The sequence below is a fragment of the Cricetulus griseus genome, chromosome 2, assembly GCF_003668045.3.
Source record: "Cricetulus griseus strain 17A/GY chromosome 2, alternate assembly CriGri-PICRH-1.0, whole genome shotgun sequence".
In the NCBI taxonomy this organism is placed as follows: domain Eukaryota; kingdom Metazoa; phylum Chordata; class Mammalia; order Rodentia; family Cricetidae; genus Cricetulus; species Cricetulus griseus.
In genome coordinates this window covers 119,421,623-119,442,213 of record NC_048595.1, presented here as the reverse complement: position 1 = coordinate 119,442,213, position 20,591 = coordinate 119,421,623, and the positions used below count along the sequence as shown (strand labels likewise).

General features: G+C 42.1%; 1 protein-coding gene and 1 pseudogene across 1 annotated transcript in view; one reads left to right on the top strand and one right to left on the bottom strand.

Moving 5' to 3' along the window:
• Positions 1–1,287, top strand: part of Faxc (failed axon connections homolog, metaxin like GST domain containing) — a 65,813-nt gene extending 64,526 nt beyond the window's left edge. Inside the window, exon 6 of the mRNA XM_027403451.2 lies at positions 998–1,287. Coding sequence (XP_027259252.1) covers positions 998–1,287 — 290 coding nt within the window. The remainder of the gene's footprint in view (positions 1–997) is intronic.
• Positions 1,288–14,911: 13,624 nt separating this feature from the next.
• LOC100765243 lies at positions 14,912–15,955 on the bottom strand (annotated as a pseudogene).
• Between the last annotated feature and the right edge of the window lie 4,636 nt (positions 15,956–20,591).

The window sequence follows — 20,591 nt, the reverse complement described above, 5'->3', positions numbered from 1 at the left end:
CTCTGCATCTGCTCCCATCTGCTGACAAAAGAAACTTCTGTGGTGACCACTGAGTAAGGAACTGATCTATGATCTACGAGTATTGCAGAATACCACTAGGAGTCATTTTAGTGATTTTTTTTTAAACCAATAATGTTTGACCTTTATCCCAGGTCTCTGGACTATCTAGTCTCTGGTTCTTGGTCACTGAAGCAGTGCCAGGTAAGGAGTTTGCCTTCTGTCAAATCAGACATTAGTTGGCTACTCCTATAAGTTCTGTGCCACCATTGCCCTGACATGTCTTACAGACAGGACAATTTAAAGGTCAAACATTTTGTGCCTGGGCTGGTGTTTATAAATTAACTTAAATGTGAATGAATAGACACATTAATTCTTTTGCATGAAAGGTTTCAGTAAAGCCAGATGGTCAGAGTGTAACTGCCAGTTTAGGAAAACTGCTCTTCTGCTTCTGGCCACGCTCGTCTTTTTCTACTCAGGATGCTTGCTGAATTTAACTTTCCTTACTTTAAAAACATTTACTGTGTACATAAAAGTCCAAATATTTTGACAGTATCTCTGTGGAAAAAACAGGGGTAATGCCTACGCCACTTCATTCTTCCGCATCTCCCGGAAGGTCCAGTGACTACTTTGTGTCTCCATATCACAAACTGGGTGGATTATAAGTGAAAGCCATTTTTCCCCCTCACAATGCTTGAAATTGGTAGGTCCATGATCGTGGTGTGGAAGATTTGGTGTCTGAGGAGGGCATACTTCACAGTTCACAGATGCAGTGTGTCCTCACTAGGCTGTCACGTAGTAGAAGGGGCAGCTATCTCAGCCTTGTTTTGGAGCTTTTAATCCGGGTCATGAGATCTCACCTCATGCTCATCACCTCCTGGTGCCCCACCTCTTGGCATCTCCTCAAGAGTTCGGATTCCAGGGGCACAGACATTCAGACCGTATCACTGTTAGGCCACAGCCTTTGAGAACTAACGCTTGCTTCTCTGCCACATTGCAGGGGAGCTGATCAACCTCGCCATGTACTGTGAGAGGATCAGGAGGAAATTCTGGCCTGAGTGGCACCATGACGATGACAATACCATCTATGAGTCCGAGGAGAGCAGCGAGGGCAGCAAGACTCACACACCCATGCTGGATTTTAGCTTCTACTCAAGGACAGAGACCTTCGAAGATGAAGGGGCAGAGAACAGTTTTTCCAGGACGCCAGACACGGATTTCACGGGACACTCTATCTTTGATTCTGACGTGGACATGGATGACTACACAGATCACGAACAGTGCAAGTGATGTCCTGCCAGTGACTCTCTTCCTTAGGAGTTGCCACTCCCTGGGGTCAGTCTGGCTTCCCAGGTAGAAATCTACCTGAGCTGGGAGGAGATCTCCAAGCTTGGCCCAGTTTTAACATGCTAACTGGACTATAAGCCGCCTTATTTCTTTTCTTTTGTACAAACAAAACACAGAACCATTCAGATGGCTCCCTTTAAAACAGACAAAACAAATATCAGCATGGTACCTGAAATCCATTTTTGTTTTCATTAGAAAACCGATATTGTGTGGGAGAGCAGGTACACAAATGGATTGTCACTTGAGAGTTTATTTCGAGCATTTTCAAATGAGGACTTGGTTGTCAAGTGGATTCTTGAACATCTTTCATCTGCCAGGATTTCAAGTAATGAGAGATATCATCAGAAAAAACAATGTAGGAGATAATGTCCTTTGGTTGCTGTTGTACTATGTGTGTGTGTACTTGTTTGTTGAGACAGAAGTCAAATGAAGTCCACCGATATTCAGTGGACGGCTGTTATGTGTGAGGCGCTGAGTGGGGGTGCTATGCAACAGGAGTTTCATTCTAAACCCTGCCAGTGACTAGCTGTGTGATTTGGGGCCGGTCCTTTAACTATTGTGTGCCTCATTTACCCCACCTGCAAAGTGGGGATATGACAATACTCTCCACCTACCTACCTCACAGGGGTGTTGTGGGGATTCATGTGGCAGCATTAGTATGGCGCTTTAAACCTCCTGGAAGTGGTGCAACACGAACCAATTTTATTCTTCATTGGAGTTCATAAATGTTAAGATCTGAGGGCCAAGGGCTTCCTTGCACAGTCACTTGCAAAGGCTGTGCAGATGAAACACATAAAGTCTATTAGGATGGTGTCGTTCCTCTTTGTGATTTTGCTGGAAGAACTTTGGAAGTAGCTTTGCAAATCACCATCAGCTACGGGTGGTCCTCAGCTCTGGGTGTTTACAGAACAGCGTTTCTTTCATTGCCGAGTGCCTAGGCATGTGGCTTGACTGCCTCCCAAGTGCTACCTTGCCTGTTTTTATTTATTTGGAGAAGATGAAGATTAGGACCATGGCAGGTTAATAGAGGTGAAGGAAAGTATTTGACTTTTGTAGGCAGAAGCTTGTCAACTGTCATGACTTTTTGAAGACAAAGATGCATTGGAAAGAGAAGTATGAAGGTGTTCCTTGTGTCTGAATTCTCTGCAGTTTCCTTGATGCACCCTGTCAGGTGTCCCACTGTTGTTGGGTGAGAACAGGACAGCACTGACAACAAATCCTAGGGTTTCACCATCTCGCAACCGTTCCCATCACTCTTTTCTTTCCCTTTCCCCAGAGCCCCCGAACTGGTGGGATTTCCCTGTATTTGTATTTGTCTCCTGAAGACAGCTTTGGTTAGCTTAGTTCATTTTCCAGGCAAAGGTGGGACAAGGTTCTGTGTGGTGGCTGTGGATTTGGGTTGTAAGACTTAACTGCAAACCAATGGCTTTGCTTCTGATCAACTGGGTGAAGGTTATTCCTTATGGGGTTGGTGAGGCCCCACAAAGACAGAAGTTTCTGAGAAATTAATGTATTTTCCTTGAAAAGCAACCAATTTTTAATATAGCTTTTCCACAAAAATCTTTAAAGAGTTGTTCATTTTCAAAGAGGCAAAGAGGGAGCGTTTTGAAGATGTCTGCCGCTTAAGCAGCTGTAGGGCATATGGATTGGGAAGAATGTCAAACTCTTATGTTAGAAAGTCTTACATGTAGAAAACTTAGCAATGATTGTCTTGTATTAAAACCATTCCTATCTGCAGGAACTGATTGATGAGTAGTAATAGGATGGCGAAGGTGTGCATGATTAAGCATGCTTGTGTGTTGGTGTCATTTGGGTGTCCTGCCCATCTCCTGTTGTTCTGAGCACCTGTTGGCAGTTCCGTAGGACTAGGGAAACTACTGAATGGAGCATGGATGATAGGAAGACTGTGGACCTGAATCAGCACACGTTTCCTTGCCTATTCCCCTCTCTCAGTTGGAAAGAAATGCTTGCCATTTTGCATATAACCAACTTATTCTTCTGTTAGATGCCTTCCCCTGTAAGGATGTTTTGAGTATGAGTATGTGGATTGCTATCTGCTTTCTAATGCATTACTTGGAGGGGAACTCCATAGGTAGGCAGTGATGTTGTTAAGCTGTAGGGCAATTCCTTTCATACAGGCATCCCTCGAGGGGTGTAATGAGTGGGCATTACCAACTGGAGTCACAACTGGGTACTTTGCAGATACAAATTTGAGTAGAACCTGAGAGTATACCTCTGTTTCCCTCCTCCATGTGGGTTATTGAAGCAAAGTGAACAAGATAAAAATCATGACCACAAGGGTTCTTAATGGAAGGGCTTTACTCTTTTATGTGCTGCCCAGATGTGCAACCCTGGTCAGTTTGGTGAACCGGTGCTACTTGTAAGGCCAACAATAAGAAAATAGAGGACACTTTACTCATTTGCTCTAGTTTTTTTTTTTTTTCCTGGAAAGTAATGTGAGGAAGTGCACAATCTTTTATGTGAACAGATGCTTTCAATTGGGCAGAAAATCCAAGGACCATGTGTTACTTTTAACCCTTTATCATAGAAACGAAGCTTCTTATATGTCTGCTTCCCACTCCACAATCAGGAGTGGTGAGCAGTAGTTAGATGCTTTGGATCCATTGGGACAGTTAAAAGGACAATATGCATTTATGCAGAAATAGGCTATGCCGTCAGATTTTATGCTTTGTTATCCTATAGTCAGTTGTGACACTGCTAAGGCTATGGCCACCATATTGTTAATCACAGGCTTAGAATACTTTGGACTTGTATAAATATTGTGCAGAGTATTACAGATACTGTTTGGAAGAGTCGAGGCAAGGAAGTACTAGATTTGTTTGCAAGCATAGAACTGAAGAAAGTCTAGGACATAACTCTAGAGAGCCCCTTGCAAGAGAGCCTCAGAGGTCATTACTGTCTCCGTCACATACTGTGTATTTTGAGGAGAAAGACCCACCACTGGAGTCTTTCACCTTGCCCTAGAGGGCTCTTGCCATCACACCATCTTTGTTTTCTTTACAAACCCACGTTCTGAATAATTGCTCCATGTTTCAGTACCAGCACACTATGACCTCACTATGAGTGCTGTTTTCCAATTATATCTCTCTTGCCTCCCACATCCAGCCAGGCTTCTTCAGGCCAATTCAAGAGACTTTTCCTCAGTGTCTATCCTATGTGTGGCACAGCTAGGCTCTGTGGATCGCAACAAGCTGGATTTTCAAATTCAATACTCCCATTTCTGACTTTTATTATCTTGGAAATAACTTGTGTTCATTTAGTCGCTCACTGAATATGTACTGAGCATCTACCCTGTGTCTGACCCTGGGATGCACGCTAGGTGCAGAGTAGCTAACAAGGCAGATGTGACACTGATTTCAGTGCATCCTCTTTTGCTTTGATTTTTGTGATAACCTTTACATGCCCAGACTCTTATCAGATCTATCTCATACACTACCACTAGAGTAAACTTTGGAAAAAATGTTTGGTCTGTAGGGGTACCAGCTGCCTCAGGCTGAGGCTTCTTCCTTAGGGCCTGATACTCTGACTTTCTTCTCTTGTCTCCCATGGCTCTTCCATACACCCTCAAGAGTGCAGCAGATCCATTTATCACTGTCTATACATGCCTCCTGCATTCCAGCTTTGTGTTTCTGGTCATGCCATCCCCTCTGCTGAAATGCCCTACCCTCCGGCCCCAATCACCATCTCCTAAGGCCCAACTTCATCAGTTCCGCATGAAGAAGTCCCAATCTATTATCATCCCACTTTCCTCCAAAAACAAAAACACTTATCGTTTTCTTCCCCGAAGGCCAGATGGGAAAAGCATGCTCAGAAAGTGGGCCACATGCTATATAAAGTAATGGGTTTTTATTGTGTGTGTGTCAGTGCCTCCCTCCATTGATAATCTAATGAGAGTCCTAGGCTCTATTCCCAGAAAAGTGCATATATGCAAATGTCTAAAATTTAACATATAAATTCAAAGATTTGGAAAGTGGAATTGCTCTTTGATTCCTCAGGGGGTCCACAGACCCCAGATGAGGAGGTCTTGTTCTAAAGAGTCTCTAAACATCACCATTGGTGTTGTTCTTGTCTTTTACACATCCAGGGAGGAGAGAATTGGTATGAGATGTGCAAGCAAAAATGGTGTCTATTGTTAACCACACAGAATATGTGCTGAGTGACAGAGAGGAAAGAAAGAGCAGCTGTCTCACATTGTTTGAGAAAATATCTTTATTCAGACAGATTTGGGATTTTTATTTGTGTGTGTGAACTTGTATTTGGGGGATGTACACACCTTTGAGGTACACAAGCCAGTAAGGGGAATTGGATCCTGCCCAGCTGGAGATGCAGGTGTTTGCAAGAAGTGAATGCTGGGATTAGAATTCTGGTCTTTACAAATGAGCAGCAATCACCGTGAACCACTAAGCCATCTCTCCAGCTCTGGATTTGCAATTTTGAAAGTGACAGAGGCTCTTTTTGTTTGTTTGTTTGTTTGTTTGTTACTTATACTTAGCCACTTCTGAAGTTGATGTAACAAAGTAAGTTCAGGACAGCGTGAGTATTGTTTCTGTCCTGAAACCCACCACTTCTGAGTGGGTTAGCAGAGGGCTTGGAGCTGACGGTTGGAAAGAAGTGGTTGGATTTTTTTTCCCTTATGGAATAAGATTTATGTAACAAATTTCCCTGTGTTCTTTTTTTCCTGGGTCAGTTGCTGATTCTATTTTCAGTAAAATGGTGATTCATGATACAGGTAGGGAACAGCCCAGTTTCTTCTTCCTTTAAAAAATCAAATCAAAACAAAAAGCAGAACAAAGTTATCTTTAGTGCTCCTCCCTGACCCAGGTTCCTTTCTGGGTGTGCAGTGTTGTTGGAGTAGACCTAGGACTGATGTGTTTAATATAGTAGGAAAGCATAAGCATATTCAGTGGCAAATTTTCCCAGTTTGAAAGCTGAGCTCTGCTAGTCCATGGCTAGCAGACCCAGAGACCAATGGCGTGCAACTGTGACTTGTTTACCTTTCCTGAGCGCTTCTGTGAGCCACATGAACCTGTAGAGTTCACAAGGATCCCCTTGGTGGGTGGGGAGGACTGCAGTGCCCTTGCCTGTAGAATTTTTACTAATGCCATGGGCAGGTAACAAACACATGCTTTCTTTATTTCAATTCTTTACCTGGAGCTTAGGTTTCTTTCTGGTCTTTGAAGAATTTGCTGAAGTCCTGTAGCAGTGATTGCTGGAACCAGTCAATACCTTGACCTTCAGAGTACAGTTATGGGAGGCAGTGAAAAGTGGCTTAAGGAAAAGGAGCTCAGCTGTTTTAGAGCCAATAGGCAGTGTGAATTCAGCCATTCTGGCTTTTACAGAAGCAGAGAACTTCTCCAGATATGGAATTTCCAAAGGTCATCTTGCTAGACCATGACATCCACAAAGCTCTGGCTTCAGGAGGATCATTGCTCCAAGATAACTAGTTTATGGGCACAAGAAGGGGTCTTTGCACTAGTGAGACCAAGTTGTTCCAGTGCTTTGGAATTCTGTGCACAGTTAATTCCAGCATTGCTTCCTAGTACTTAAAAACTCTATGGTCCCTTATTACCATTTTAGCTATTTTAAGATAACCTACTGACTGCTGAGTAATGTACACATGCACTTATCATGACCAGTTCATTGTATAGAGAGTAGTAGTATTGCTAAATGAGAAAAATTTATCTCACATGCTCTGTCAGCAAGCATTTGTTTTCACTTATTTGCTTTTATTCTTTGGTTCCAGGATACTGCATTTGTCAGTAATATTTTAGTCTTTTTCTTTATTTAGCACTCACACTATCCTCTCATCTTTAAAAAAATGGATTTAGTTGTAAATTGCCATGTTTATTAGTGCTGGCCAAACAGGTAACAAAAAAGACAAAGTTTGTTTCAGGGCTAAAAGATAGGAAGGCTTTTTAGTTTGAAGAGTCTCCTCTTTATAATAGTTGTTCAGAATGAAAGTGGTCTTCCATATTTTCTTCAATCCTACTCCCTCTGATGGATCACTTTTGATTATTAACCAAGTCCAGTGGCTATATTTTAACTGTTAATTGTAGTTTTGCAGAAATATGATGATGGAAGACAACCTTTAACTGTTTGGCAGGGCTCTGTGTCAACAGGAGTGTCATGTTTCTGTGACTCCTGTCAAAGTGGTTTTGATTCAGTATTAAGCCTTAGACCAGATCATGCTGATTGTAAACAGGTCCCCCCCCCTTATCTGCACTGTATTAAATGACAACTCAAGTTTTAATTTGGGTGATGGTGGTTGGGAATGTGAGGTACCAAGACCTTTTCCTGGGATTCTTAGCCTTCGCTGAGACAGGAAAGAAAGAAATGGCAACAAATACCATGACTCGGACATCAGTGTGGTGTGGCTGGGCTGGAGATATGGGGTCATGGAAAGGTTTTTAGGTGATGGAATGGTAGGAAAATGATAAAAAGCACAGGCTTCCAAATGAAAAACAAATGCAGTCTGCACAGTGATGGATTTCCTAAGGATATACAAGTGGCCAGTGTGGGAAGCACAGAACTAATGTTTAATCATAATTTCTGACCATAGACATGGTCTCTGAATGCATAGTGCTATTCATCTCAATCTCACTGAGGCTGGGTTGGCAATTTGCAGAGCAAGTTACAGGTCCTGGTCCATTGTGTTTACTCCTTTGATTTTGCAACTTCATTCTAGTATCAAAAGTTATGGCACTTATGGAAAATATACAAAGCAATTATATTTTATTCGAGAAGTTCTTTTTTAAATGTCTGGAGACCATGAGTCATTTATATTTAGGCATCTGTCCAAACCATTGTATTTGGTTTATCTGTAGAACTTTCTGTGATTGTCTCTCTGTATTTACTTATGACAAATGCAGATGCATATGTGTAGACACTGCTGTATATGTGTATATGGCCCTGCTGATTTATAATGTTCATTTCAAAGCATCTCAGGCCTAGACATTAGAAAGTGAATATTCAGTAGAGTTTAAGGAATGGAGATGGTTACTTAACTAGCACCTTGAAGGTGGTAACTGATTAGAGAATGTGTCTGTAACCCGTATGGCAAGTGGACAGATATGGATGCATGATTTGGGTCAAATTATTTACTAATTTTTATGTAAAGTAGGTGACAAGAAAAATCAACAGTTAGATGTCATTTGTTTTCCTTTGAGGTAGGATCTCATGTAGCTAGGTCTCACTCCTACAAGAGCCCATTTTTATTCTGTTTTTGGGAACACTTGGTCTAGAATGCCTTAGTTACCAATACTAAGGTGAAAACAAAGAAATCAAGAGAGATGAACCCCAATTATTCAATAAAAATGCACTTGCTGGGAAATTTGGGTACTTTTCTGAAATGTAAGCTTTACTAATACCTGGTAATCACCATCTCATCTCACCGTGTATCCAAATGTATGGAAGTCTGGGCTCACCCTAAGAAAGCTGAGATAGCAAGGACCTACAAGGGCATGATTTCAACCCACCTTTCAGCTGCTTGGGGCTGATGGAGGACATTTACCTGTGTCACCTGTTTTGTAAACATGGTGAATAGAATCTCGTTGATTGAGGGCCCCAATATGGAGGCATCATACAGTGTTTATTTCTGGAGCCAAGAGTTACTTTAGCACAGTTGCTGTTAGTAGTTTATAAAGCCATACTTCCACTTGTACACTTGATTGTAAGATAGATTTAAATTGTGCACTATGTTGATTACTCTCTATAAATGTGGAAATTCTGTAATATTTGGTCTTATGCTGTATGTATTTGATGTGTAAATGATAACTAATGGATATGAAATAGCTTGCTGTGAATGTCTTCATTCCAATTCATTTCTCTTGAAAATTTGAATGTTTAATCTTTATACCTTTATATGAAAGATTGCATCAAATATGCTGCTAAGTGGTGGCCTCTTAGATTAGGGGAACATTTTAGTTGTAAGGCTGTTGTACAATTGGAACAAGGTAATGACTTTGTTAGGCATGTGACTTCCTGCTGGGATTCTAAATGAGTGTATGTCTTTAAGAAGAAGTACTGATCTCTGGATTATGTACTTCTCCCTTTTCTGCTCTTCTACCGTGCTCCATGTGGCCTCCAAGTACACTGAGGAGTGATAACCCTGGCCAAGAAGGAATTAGAGGGATAGCTAGGTGATCGTCTCAAAGCTTTAGCTGTGGCTAGACCCTGTAATGAACCCACTTCTTGTATGACATTGCCTCTCTTAGTTCCTATACTTCTTCAATAAAGTAACGGTACTTTGCATTTATAAACCAAGGGGGTGGGACTTGCATATGGCTAAAGTGTGTATATTAACATGGAGTCAGAGATGCACAGGTGAGGTTTTTGGAAAGACAAATCTTGTTACTGCATGTTCCACAGTATGTGTAGGGCATTGAACCTCTGTGAGTAGCTGGACCTATAGGCATGCCAGATTCTGTGGAGCTATACAGAAGCCTTCAAATGTGATACTCAAATCTGATCTTTTAGTAATCAAATAATAGTTTTAATTATTTAGGACAAATTACAATATGGTAATATCCAAAACCTACCCCACAATCAGAATATTTACTAAGTAGAAAATGACAGGAATCTCTGATCTCACATTCTAGGTAGAATGGTTTGAATTTCTGTCCTCTGAGAACTCAGATTGGGATGTAGCTCAGTGACAGTGTTTGCCTAGCATGCCAGAGTACACAATTAAGAACTCTGTCCTCTTCCTTCCTCCCCCCTCCTCCCTCGACCCTCTCTCATTTTTTTCAAGGCAAGGTTTCTTTGTGTAGCTATCCTTGAACTCAGACATCTGCCTGCCTTTGCCTCCTTAGAGTTGAGACAAAAGCCATGAACCACTACCACACCAGACCTAAGAACTCCACCCTTAACCATTCATCCACACTTAAATTTTAATTTTTTTAAAATATTTTTTGAGACAAGGTATTACTATGTAGACTTGGATTTCCTGGGGCTTGCTGTATAGACCAGGCTGGCCTTGAACTCACAGAGCTCCTTTTTCTCTGCCTTCTGAATTCTGTCATTAAAGGCGTGCATCACCATGCCCAGCCTCCAACAGATATATATCCTCATCAGATACATTTGGTGACAAATACATTCTACACAAATCTAAGTTGGTACCAGACTATAGCACAAATAATAAAAACCCAGAGACAAGCCGGGTTCAAGCTGAAGATCAGAGAATACCTCTACCAAGGCTGGGGAGGCCCTGTCCTCAACATGACTGGAGACTAATTGAATATGAGACCTTGCTCCTATTTTATATACCTCACTAGTGCTGGGATTAAAGGCCTGAGCTCTGTTTCTCTTTTAGACAGATTCAATCTCCTATAGCCCTCGGTGGCCTTGAACTCACAGAGATCCATCTGCCTCTGTCTCCTGAGTCCTGGGATGAAAGGTGTGTGCCACCACCTCCCAGCTTCTATGGCTGTGGCTAGCTCTGCATTCTCATCTCCAGGCAAGCTTTATTAGATCATAAACAACCCATCACACACAGGGCCCTTCTAGAACTTGTATGGGGTGGAGGAGGTGTATGCTCTAAACTTGGCACCTGACTTGTTAGGGAGGCATTGCTGTGCTTGCCGTTAGGACTCACTAGGGGAGAGACTGTTTGCCTTCCCAGCTTGTACTACTGGAAAGTGAAGATGAAGTCTTTGCTTTGTTGCTTGTTCTGAATGCTCCCTGCCTCGCCTATTTTGTCTTCCTTTCCTGCAAGGGGATAGATGGAAGAAGAGTCTCTGCGCTCCAGGACCTGCCTGCTTTGCCAGTTCCGGTTGAATGTCTCCCAGCTGGGCTGCTTCCTCTCTGCAGCAAGCAGCCTTTTAGAGACCTCCTGTGGACAAAAGGGAGCTCTGGAAAGCACAGAGGAAAGGAAGACAGTCCCTTCCTCGGGGAGTTAGCTTGAAACTGCTCTGTGTGCACGTGGGTGGGTGATGCTTGGTTGGTGGATGCTTAAACTGGAGGGAGCTGTCTGTAGAGGAGGCGCCCTGAGGTCTGAGACCGAGGCTTTCCCACCTGGGGGTGGGGGTTGGTTTTGCTTGGGCAAGTGTTCTGTAGTTCACACTTTGCGATTTATCCTGAATTCCAATTAACACCAAGACCCTCGGCAGTCTCAAGGAGGAGAGTCAGAGAAAAGGCAAAGGAGCAGGTGTCTCAGCCCCCTGCCCTGTGAGGCTCACGGTGATAGTGAATCATGCTTGGTTTCCTTCTCAGCCCCTGCAGGCTTCTCTAAAACTATCTTGAGGACTCAGGGAAGATGAGGTAAAGTTTATGCATTTATTCAGCGACGTAAAATAATTCAGATTTGCTGGTGGCTTAAGCATTGATGGGCTATGTGAGGAAGTAGGACCAGACTATTTGGAAGCCGTCTGCATAACTACAAAGGGGCAAGAGGGGCACTGTACTTAAATGAGGTTTACATGAATGCAGCCCGAGTGAAGGAATAACCAGAGAAGAGGTCATGGTGCAGAACAGCGGCACCAAATTTCCATGTTCTAGTGAGGCAAGAGCAGGGTATATAGGGCAGGACGTGTGGAGGAGGGGAGGAGACTGCTGAGGGAGATGAGAGAGATGGTGATGTTGAGGTGCCTGGCCTGATATTACTGATGTCAGGTGGGGGAAAAGGGAAGGAGGAACAGGGAAGAGTTTTGTGCTACCCACACTGAACCAATCCAATAGGAGGCTGAGTTCTCAATGTTCTCTCTCTCTCTTTTGGCAGTTTTAATTAATTAAAATTTTCATTTATCTTATATCCTGAGAGTTCTCAAACTTTTCAAGGTGGGAAAGCGAAACCTCCCTGATGAGATAATTGAAGCACAGGGGCAGGATAGAGGACAATTACTGCATTTGTGTGATGTTTAATTGTCTTTAGGATGGTATCAACCACACCTGGGCCCTTTTGCAGAAAATGTTGATCTTTGAAATCTTCCAGCCCAAGACTCCTCCCACCCTTCCCTGAAGCTGATTCCTTCTCTGTAAATACTGACTTTACCTCCTGCTTTGATACCTTTTACAGCACTGAAAAGAGGAGTTAATTGACCAAGTCAAGTAATTATAGCTAACATTAACAAATTGCTGTGCACCAAGTACAGTGTTCTTAGCAGCCTACACATATAACTCATTCAATCATCACCACAGTGCTAGGAGATATGTTTTGTCCTTGTCACCACCACAGCCATTATTGTAAGTATTCATTTCTTTAACAGTGAGTTAATAATGGTTTATTTTATTAACCATTACTTTCATTTTACGATGGCTAATTTTATGTGTCAGCTTGAATGGGTCACGAGGTGACTTAATGAAGCATTGCTTTTGAGTGTGTCTTTGAGAGTGTTTCTGAGCAAGATTAGCATTATAAGAATTTATATACTGTATGATAAAGTTAACACTGTAAAAGGCCTTTGGAGAGGAACTCGGCAACACCATGGGAAGCTGAGGACATACACACTCTGTTTCATATATATATATATATATATATATATATATATATATATATCTGACCCAAAGTAAGGATGCTAAACAGGAAGATGTGGAGAGGGAGGACTGGCAATGGAGAAGATGCAGAAGATTGAAAGCTGGGTCCAGGAGGACTTGCATGTGTTGATGGCTCATGTCAAGCAAATGTATTAAGAAGTTTTGTAAGAAGTGTTATACAGCATTTTATATACAGTTTTCTGGGAAAAGGGGAACAAAGTCAGCAGAAAGCTATCATACAATGGACAAAGTCAGTAGGAATCAAGCAATGTCTCACACAGTGAACACAGGGTAGGTATCTCTAGTGCATCACAGACCAAGCACTCAGCAGCCTTGGGACTGATAGCTGCAGATCTCTTTAGGGGGAAGGTCAGTTTCCCGGGAGTGGAAACCTTAATTCCTTTGAGCCCCCAGCCCCAGTCTGAACCTTGCTAACTCTGCCTGTCCACAAGGACACAGAACTAACATTTCCATTGTCCTCTCATCAGGACTTTTGAGAAAGCCTTGGGTCAGTCTGGCTCCCAACATATTCCAGAGAAGAGGAATTCACAGACTCAGCAGAAGCAGGCTTCCTTATCTATGAGGGTGGGCAAGGGTAGGCATCATTCATTCCACAGAGGGCCCAAATAAGACAAAGGTGGAGGGAGGGAAAAGGCAATCCCCACCTCTTGTCCTCCTTACCACTTCAGCATGGTGTCTTTTGTGGTATGTCCTCAGACTGGGATTTACGTAGTAACTCCCATGGTTTTCAAGTTTCTGAACTCAGGTTAGATTCTCCCACCTTCCACTGAGGGCGGGATCAGTGGTATTCGTAAAGATAAACTCGGTGGAAGGTAAGGCATGAACATTCAAATGTGATTAAACATAGATTCTGGGAATAAAATGGTCTTGGCCCCACAATGGAGCGAGTCCTTTAAGCCTGCAAACACATGCTCGAAGATGTCCCTTTTCCTCCATTAGTCACCTGCCTTCAGTTAGCACTGCCAGCTAACTTACTCTTCCAAGTCAAAACAATTCGAGAAGTGCCCTCTCTCTAGGAGAGAAGGAAGGAAATTTAGCTTTCTTTGGTTGGAAAAAAAATCTCTGTAAAACCAGATATTAGAAAAAAGATGGCTCATAGATTGACATGACCTGAATCCCCTCTCTCCCTTTTTTTGTCTTTGGACAAGATAAGAAACTTTATACATGTTCTGGTTCCTTTAAAATGTACCCAGAGGGAAAGGTTTGATTAAAAACAAAGACAATTTCTGCTAAAATCAAAAGCTCCTGGTAGTGTCCAAAAAACTGAAAAGTAATAGGAAGCAGCCACCAGAGGGCTAGACCCATGGACAGCAGACACACCAAATGCCCTTCGGCCCTTCAGCCTCTGCTGATTTTTGTTTCACAAGTTAATATGCATCTCAGGAATGTCCAAATTCTTATTTCTAATAATTTCACATAATAGTCTTTTATTTATTAATGCACTATTAGATAAGAGATTGCTTATATCCATAAAATACATTAAGCAAACTACTTGCTCAATGGAGCTGGCAATTGTAGAAGACATAACTTGGGAAATAATACAGAAGTCTAGGCAATGTTCCCTTGTGAGCTGGTACTTAAAGCCACATTTTATACCCTTCTATGTACAGGGGAAGTTCCCAGGATCACTAGTGAATAGTCAGTAATGACAACTTCTTAATCCATAGGGTAAGACAAAGGGTGTTCCCTTTTCTTCAAGAGGCATGTTTTCCATTATTCACTAGACATTCTCAGTAGGTGTCACTAGAAATATGACAACAGGGAAGAGAAGTGCCCAGTAATTATTATCCATAAAACAATTGCTAGAAGCTTTGAATTTTGCCTATAGAAGCTGAGTTTGGATGGCTTTTTAAAATCTTTGGACATTCAAGCTAGTTTATTTCTCCATTCTGTAAGGATTTCTGAAGGCTGTATGACAAAAACCCTGTCCATTGAGAAATGAGTTCTTCTAAGGAAGAAACTCCGCTAATAAAGCTTGAGGACTTCCTGCTCTGTCCTCCCACCAGAGGACAGTCTTGTGCTTTTTGACTCTGTACGGGTCCCAGAGGTTTCAGGGCTACCATGATGGATGTCTCTCTGAGGGAACTGGGCCTGCTGAACTTCTCTCAGTCCCTTTGAGTAGATTGTAAAAGTCATCTGTGAGCCCCTGAGTAATGTTGGGAAAGACTCTGTGGATATGATGCCACATGTCACCAGAGGTGGGTAATGACTCTGCTCCTGAAGTCATTGCAATTGTTAAGCCCAAGCAAAATATGCTTGGGGAAGGTGTTGCCCATTCTCTTCCAAGATCTCATTAGCTGGAAAACAAAGGAAATATCCTTCTATTCTGGGTTTGATAACTGATGTCACATTACCCAGGTCACCACATCACGCTAGCAGAGAGAAGCAAATCAGCTAGCTTGATTTTTAACCCTTCTGGGTCTCCAGGAGTGTCACTTTGCATCTTACAACAAATAAGGACGTTACTGGGTTTGATGTCCAGGCGTACCATACCATGCTGGAGGAGTGGATGTCCTTCAGCCTCAAGGGAATCTGCAGAAGGTTGCCTTTGAGTTTGGGCTCTTGGAAGTGATTACCAGATGTATGTAGCACTAGCATTTTTAAATGCAGCAGCTTTGGAGTTCCCACCATTAGTTTACTCATTTTGAGCAATCACGTGATCATCTTCTGCAGAGGAAGAATAGTAACATACCACATGGGTGTGATGGTTTAATCACCACATGAACACTAACTTTGTGCAAGTCCAAACTCTGATTTGATAATCCTGAAAAGGTTTTTGTAGAGCACTTTGTTGAATAAATGCATCCATCTATCAAGTCTCATAATGCATTTGTAGACTGCACCAAATTCCTCAACTCTGATTTTTTACACTTCCAAGAATTCTTTTTCATAGCAGGGAGCCATATTAGTATTTTGTAGAACACTTTCCTTAGCAGGTAGCCACATTCTGATTTGCCTTCGTCTTCTACAATTTCCTCAAGCTAGCTCCAGGTTTCCTCTTGCCCTTTGATTGAGGGAATATTGTTCTATCAGACTCTGGAGTGAATGGATTGATATTAATGGGAGTCAAAGAGGTCTTCTTATCAAGGCAAGTGGGCATGAATCTCAGTGTGTAGAACTTTGGGCAGAGATCATCTTGTTGAAGAAATCTCTGGTTGGCTCAGCACCTTTGGGAGGAGAGGGGTTGTCCCTGGACACACTGCTTGCTCTTGCTGTGTAGAACTGGTGTCTTCAGGCATTTAGGAGAGTCTGAAACTGGAATCTGGAAGTTCCAGGATCCCCATAGTCCTCATCCTCATACTTCATATATCTTTGCCTCAAGGTCTCCTTGCTGTCTTCTGCCCTTAATTTTGTCTCTTCTTCACAAAAGGAAAAGTTTAATTTTTGTATTCAGCCCCTGGTTAGACTCTCTGTTGGCCATCTCAGTGAAGGTTCTCACAGTGTGGTCAGGAAGGTCTCCGAGAAAGGAACACTGAATTCACAAAGGTAAGGAAAAAAAAAAAACAAAAACCCAAGCATCTTCCACAACTTTAGCCCACCCTTCCTTCTACCAGTCAGCAGCTGCTGACCTGATCCTAAATAATAAGTGTGAGATTCTGTTCTGTCATCAGCAAGGGTGACTCACACTGTCAAGGATTCTCCATAATCTGCATCTGACAATAATGTTTGCAATGAAGGGATGAATGATGTAACAATGCATCTTAAAATAGATATCAGTGTCTTCAGTAGGAGAGAACCTGATTTTACCCAATAGCATTCTAGTTGCTTGCAGGTCAGTGGATTGGACTTATTTGTGTCTACCTTATATTTTACCATCTAAATATTTTCTTCAAGAGGCTTCCTTAAGAGGAGCATTCTCAAGTCACTGTGCATTAGCTTTCTTTCTCCCAAGTAGAGTCCCGGGAAACTATTTAGCACCTCAAGGATGAAATGCCCTGAGAATCCCATCCTGAAACATTTGTAGTTCTGTCTTGAATAAACATTTGCTTTCATTTTAGATGTCAATAGGTACTTATTTTCTAGGCAGGGCTTCCTTGCTGGCCCTAGGATGTCTGATTTATGTGCTGGATAATATGAAGGACTTAGAGTCCACAGCAGCTGGAGGTCCAAACAGGACCACACAATCCACTTTTCCCCGCAGCATGACACACATAGTAAGTGCTCAATGGAGATTTGCTACAGACGTGGACAGATTCTTGGGTAAAAGACAAATCAGATTGCAGAGAAATATCCAAAGTTTGAAGTTTGACACAACATACTGTGCAAAGGGAGTCAGTAAATCACTCATAAAACAAACCACAGGTGGCTGAAATACAGGATAGTAATTTTTGTAGGCTCAGGTGGTTTATGCCGTCTTCAGCATCTCTTGATGGAATTATAGCCCCACAATTCAAAAAGCTCCTGCTCCCCTGAAACACATATAGCATGGATATGAATTCCAAATCCCAGCCATGGCTGGCACTGTCTGTCTTTATGGTTGAACCCTTCCACTGTCCAATAAAGTCTCTGTGTTAGGTGTCTTGATTTCAGATTAACAAAAACACAGGCACACCCAGAGCTTTCTTGTATTACCTCAATAAAGCTACACATAAAAATGTTATAGATTTCTCTGAGGTCTCAGAAGTTCATTACTGGGCTGGCAATCTTGCTCAGTGGGTAAAAGCATTTGCTGTACAAGCCACTCAGAACCCAGGGAAGGAAAGGAAAGAGCTGACCTCCACATGTGTGCTCTGGCATCAGTGGTATATGTAAACACACACACACACACACACACACACACACACACACACACACACACACACACCACACCCAGTATACTTACCTATGCACATACTAACAGTAAGTAGTGTAAAACTTATTTTATTTTTCCCTGTTTTCCCCCTACCAGCCCCTAGTGACTGCTAGTCTACTTTCTTCCCTGGTGAAATTGCCTATTCTAAGCACCCTGTGTAAATAGATTCATATGGTATAAAACTGTTTTAGAAGTAAGTTCATTCCTGTTAGCTCTTGGCTCTTGCAGCCTATAGGAAGTAGAGTGAGGTTAGTGATGCCCCTTAGGGTAAGTGCCTGTACATGTGGAGTCCCCTAATCTCTGCACAGAGACAATGGGAGAAATTCCCAGGTGGTAGGAAATAATGGACCCCCTCTTCCTTTTCCTCTCTTGTTTTTTCTATAAGATGAATTCCAACTCATAGGAATGTGGTGTTATTTTGGGTCCTCTTTCCTATACTATCTGATGTATGTAACCAGTATCTCACAGGTGCAATTCTAAAGTAGCTCTGTGGGGTTTGTTCCCCCACAGTGTTGGAGGGTGCACCAGGAAAGCCTCATTATGTGTACTATATTTGCTCTTAGATAACAAAGAGCTGAAAGGGAAATCTCTAGGCCCTCAAAATGGTTGCTGTTCTATTATTAACATGTCTAATCAAAGAGTTAACATGAACCACACTCATCTTCCATGCTTGAGTGAGTGCCCAACTAAAGAAGAACACAGAACTTTGAAATTTTTTCCCCTAGTATAAATTCAAAAAAATTTTTAAAAAATTTCTTTGTTCTATCGTTTAGGTCTCCGTCCTTCCCTGTACTACCCTATGCACACACTGACTACCCTCAGCTCTTAATCACAGCTCTTGAGTTTTCTCAAGTTAAAATAGAAGATTGTACTGAAGGAGCATCTCATTTGCATAACATCAAATGGTTGTAGATATTACCGATGTATAAGGATGACTTTCTGGGGGCACTTTCACAGCTCCCTTGAAGACTTTCCAGTACGGGAGATCTATCACCCTTAATAGAACAAGTAGGTCTCCCTTCATCTGGTTTCCCTGAGAGGCTGTTGCTGCTGGGTTTGGAGCAACCTCTTCCAGATTCCTTCTGGGAAAGTCTCTTTAAAGATGATGCCATTCAGAACTGTGGAGAAATAAAACATTTATTTAAAATTTGAGAAATAATGTCATTAAAAAACCTTTTGTTTCCCCCAAATAAGGATGGTGCAATTGATTTTTATCTATCTTAATGTTAAAACAAGAAATTGCCAAAGTATTAACTCTTCACCAAGCTTCAGTCACTAAACTGGGGATGAATCCAGCCTTTACCCACTTTTGGCATGTGTGTGGATGTGTTTTAAGGCCTTGCTGATGGGAGTGGGATTAGCTGGTATCTATTGTCTGCTGTTCTTAGCCAAAGGTGAGGTCACAGAACCAACTTTACATCTTATAAAATGAGCATGTGACAGGTAACCCAGTGCTTTCTGGGTGGGCCTCACAGTCTCATTTACATGGACAGGACTTTGGCACCTGTCCTTTCCAAGCTCTGTGTGAGAGGCAGCGAGGCCTCAGCTCTGCCAGTCCCGTTTCTCTCTTCCTCCTCACAGTACCTTTGGCTCTATTCACCATTGCAAGGTAATAGAACGAAAGTTTCCCATTAGTCTAAGTAACTGGTTACTGTGGTCATAAAGCATTTGTGTCTGATGTGGGATACAGAGTACTCTACAATTTCTTTAACAAATTTTCTAGATAGGGTTGTTGAGTCTGGTTCAGTAAGGCAGCCTGCTTCAGTAAATAAAGTAGATGGTGGCTAAGGAAGAGTCCTGACATTCATGACACCTGACATCTCTGTCTGGCCTCTGTATGTATGTGTGTATACATGTGGCCACCCATGTGTAACACAGATACATAACTATACAGATACATACATATATAATACAGGTACAACACACTCATTTACATACACTGAAAAAGGAAGAAGGGAATAATACTCTATGTTGTAAGTGGTGATAAATGCCTGTGAAAAATGCCTCCTAGCACTTGGGAGATGGAGGCAGGAGAACCAGTAGTCCAAATTCAACCTCAGCTACTTAGCAAGCTTGAGATTCTCAAAAAAGTAGTACTCTGTTTTTTTTTTCTTGCTTTGTGTTTTGATGCATTACAGAGATGAGCATTATGTGTGACATCCAAATAATGCTTCAACAATGAACTATTTGTGTGTGGAGTTTAGTGAACTGACTGGTTGAACACACTGGCAAGTTCTGCTGCAAGTAATTGGCAACTGAGTCTATAAATAGATGTGTGTAAGACTAGAACATGTGGGAGTAAGTTAAGTTTGACTGTACCATATGCATTGAGGACTTCTGAGAAGAGAAGTTAAAAAATGCAGCCAGGCTTGATAGTGCTGGTGTGTAATCCCCAACTGCTTGGCAACAGAGGCAGGAGGATTGTAGTTCAGGGCTTGCTTGGGCAACTTAGCAAGAACCTATCTAAAAATTAAAAAAAAAGTTAAATGAAAAGGCTGGGGGTGAAGTTGACTGGTGGTATGCTTGCCAGCATGTGTGATGCCCTAGTACCACAAGAAAAGGAAGATTACTTAGCAGTGTGAACCAAGAGGGAAGGGCAAGGTGTCCCAATATTTGTTCCCTCTTTTCTGTTTGCATTGCTGCTGTCAACTGGAGTTACATTGATTTACATCCATAGCCTTTCCTGTTGGTTCCTTTGCTGGCTGCTTACCATGTACCAGCAGGCTCAACTCCATAGCCCTCTTGTCAAATCTAATACCAAAGTTTTAGTTTCCATCCTCCTTATGTCCTGTGGGAACTTTTTTCACATGAACTTTGTTCTCCATCTGGATAACCGACTACTCAAATTTGTACCAGCCTCCTTTTTGCCAGTAAGTCTCAGCTCGGGGTTTTCATTCTGTGAGATTCTGTGCCCACACAGTTCATCCTTCTCCAAAGAGTTTTC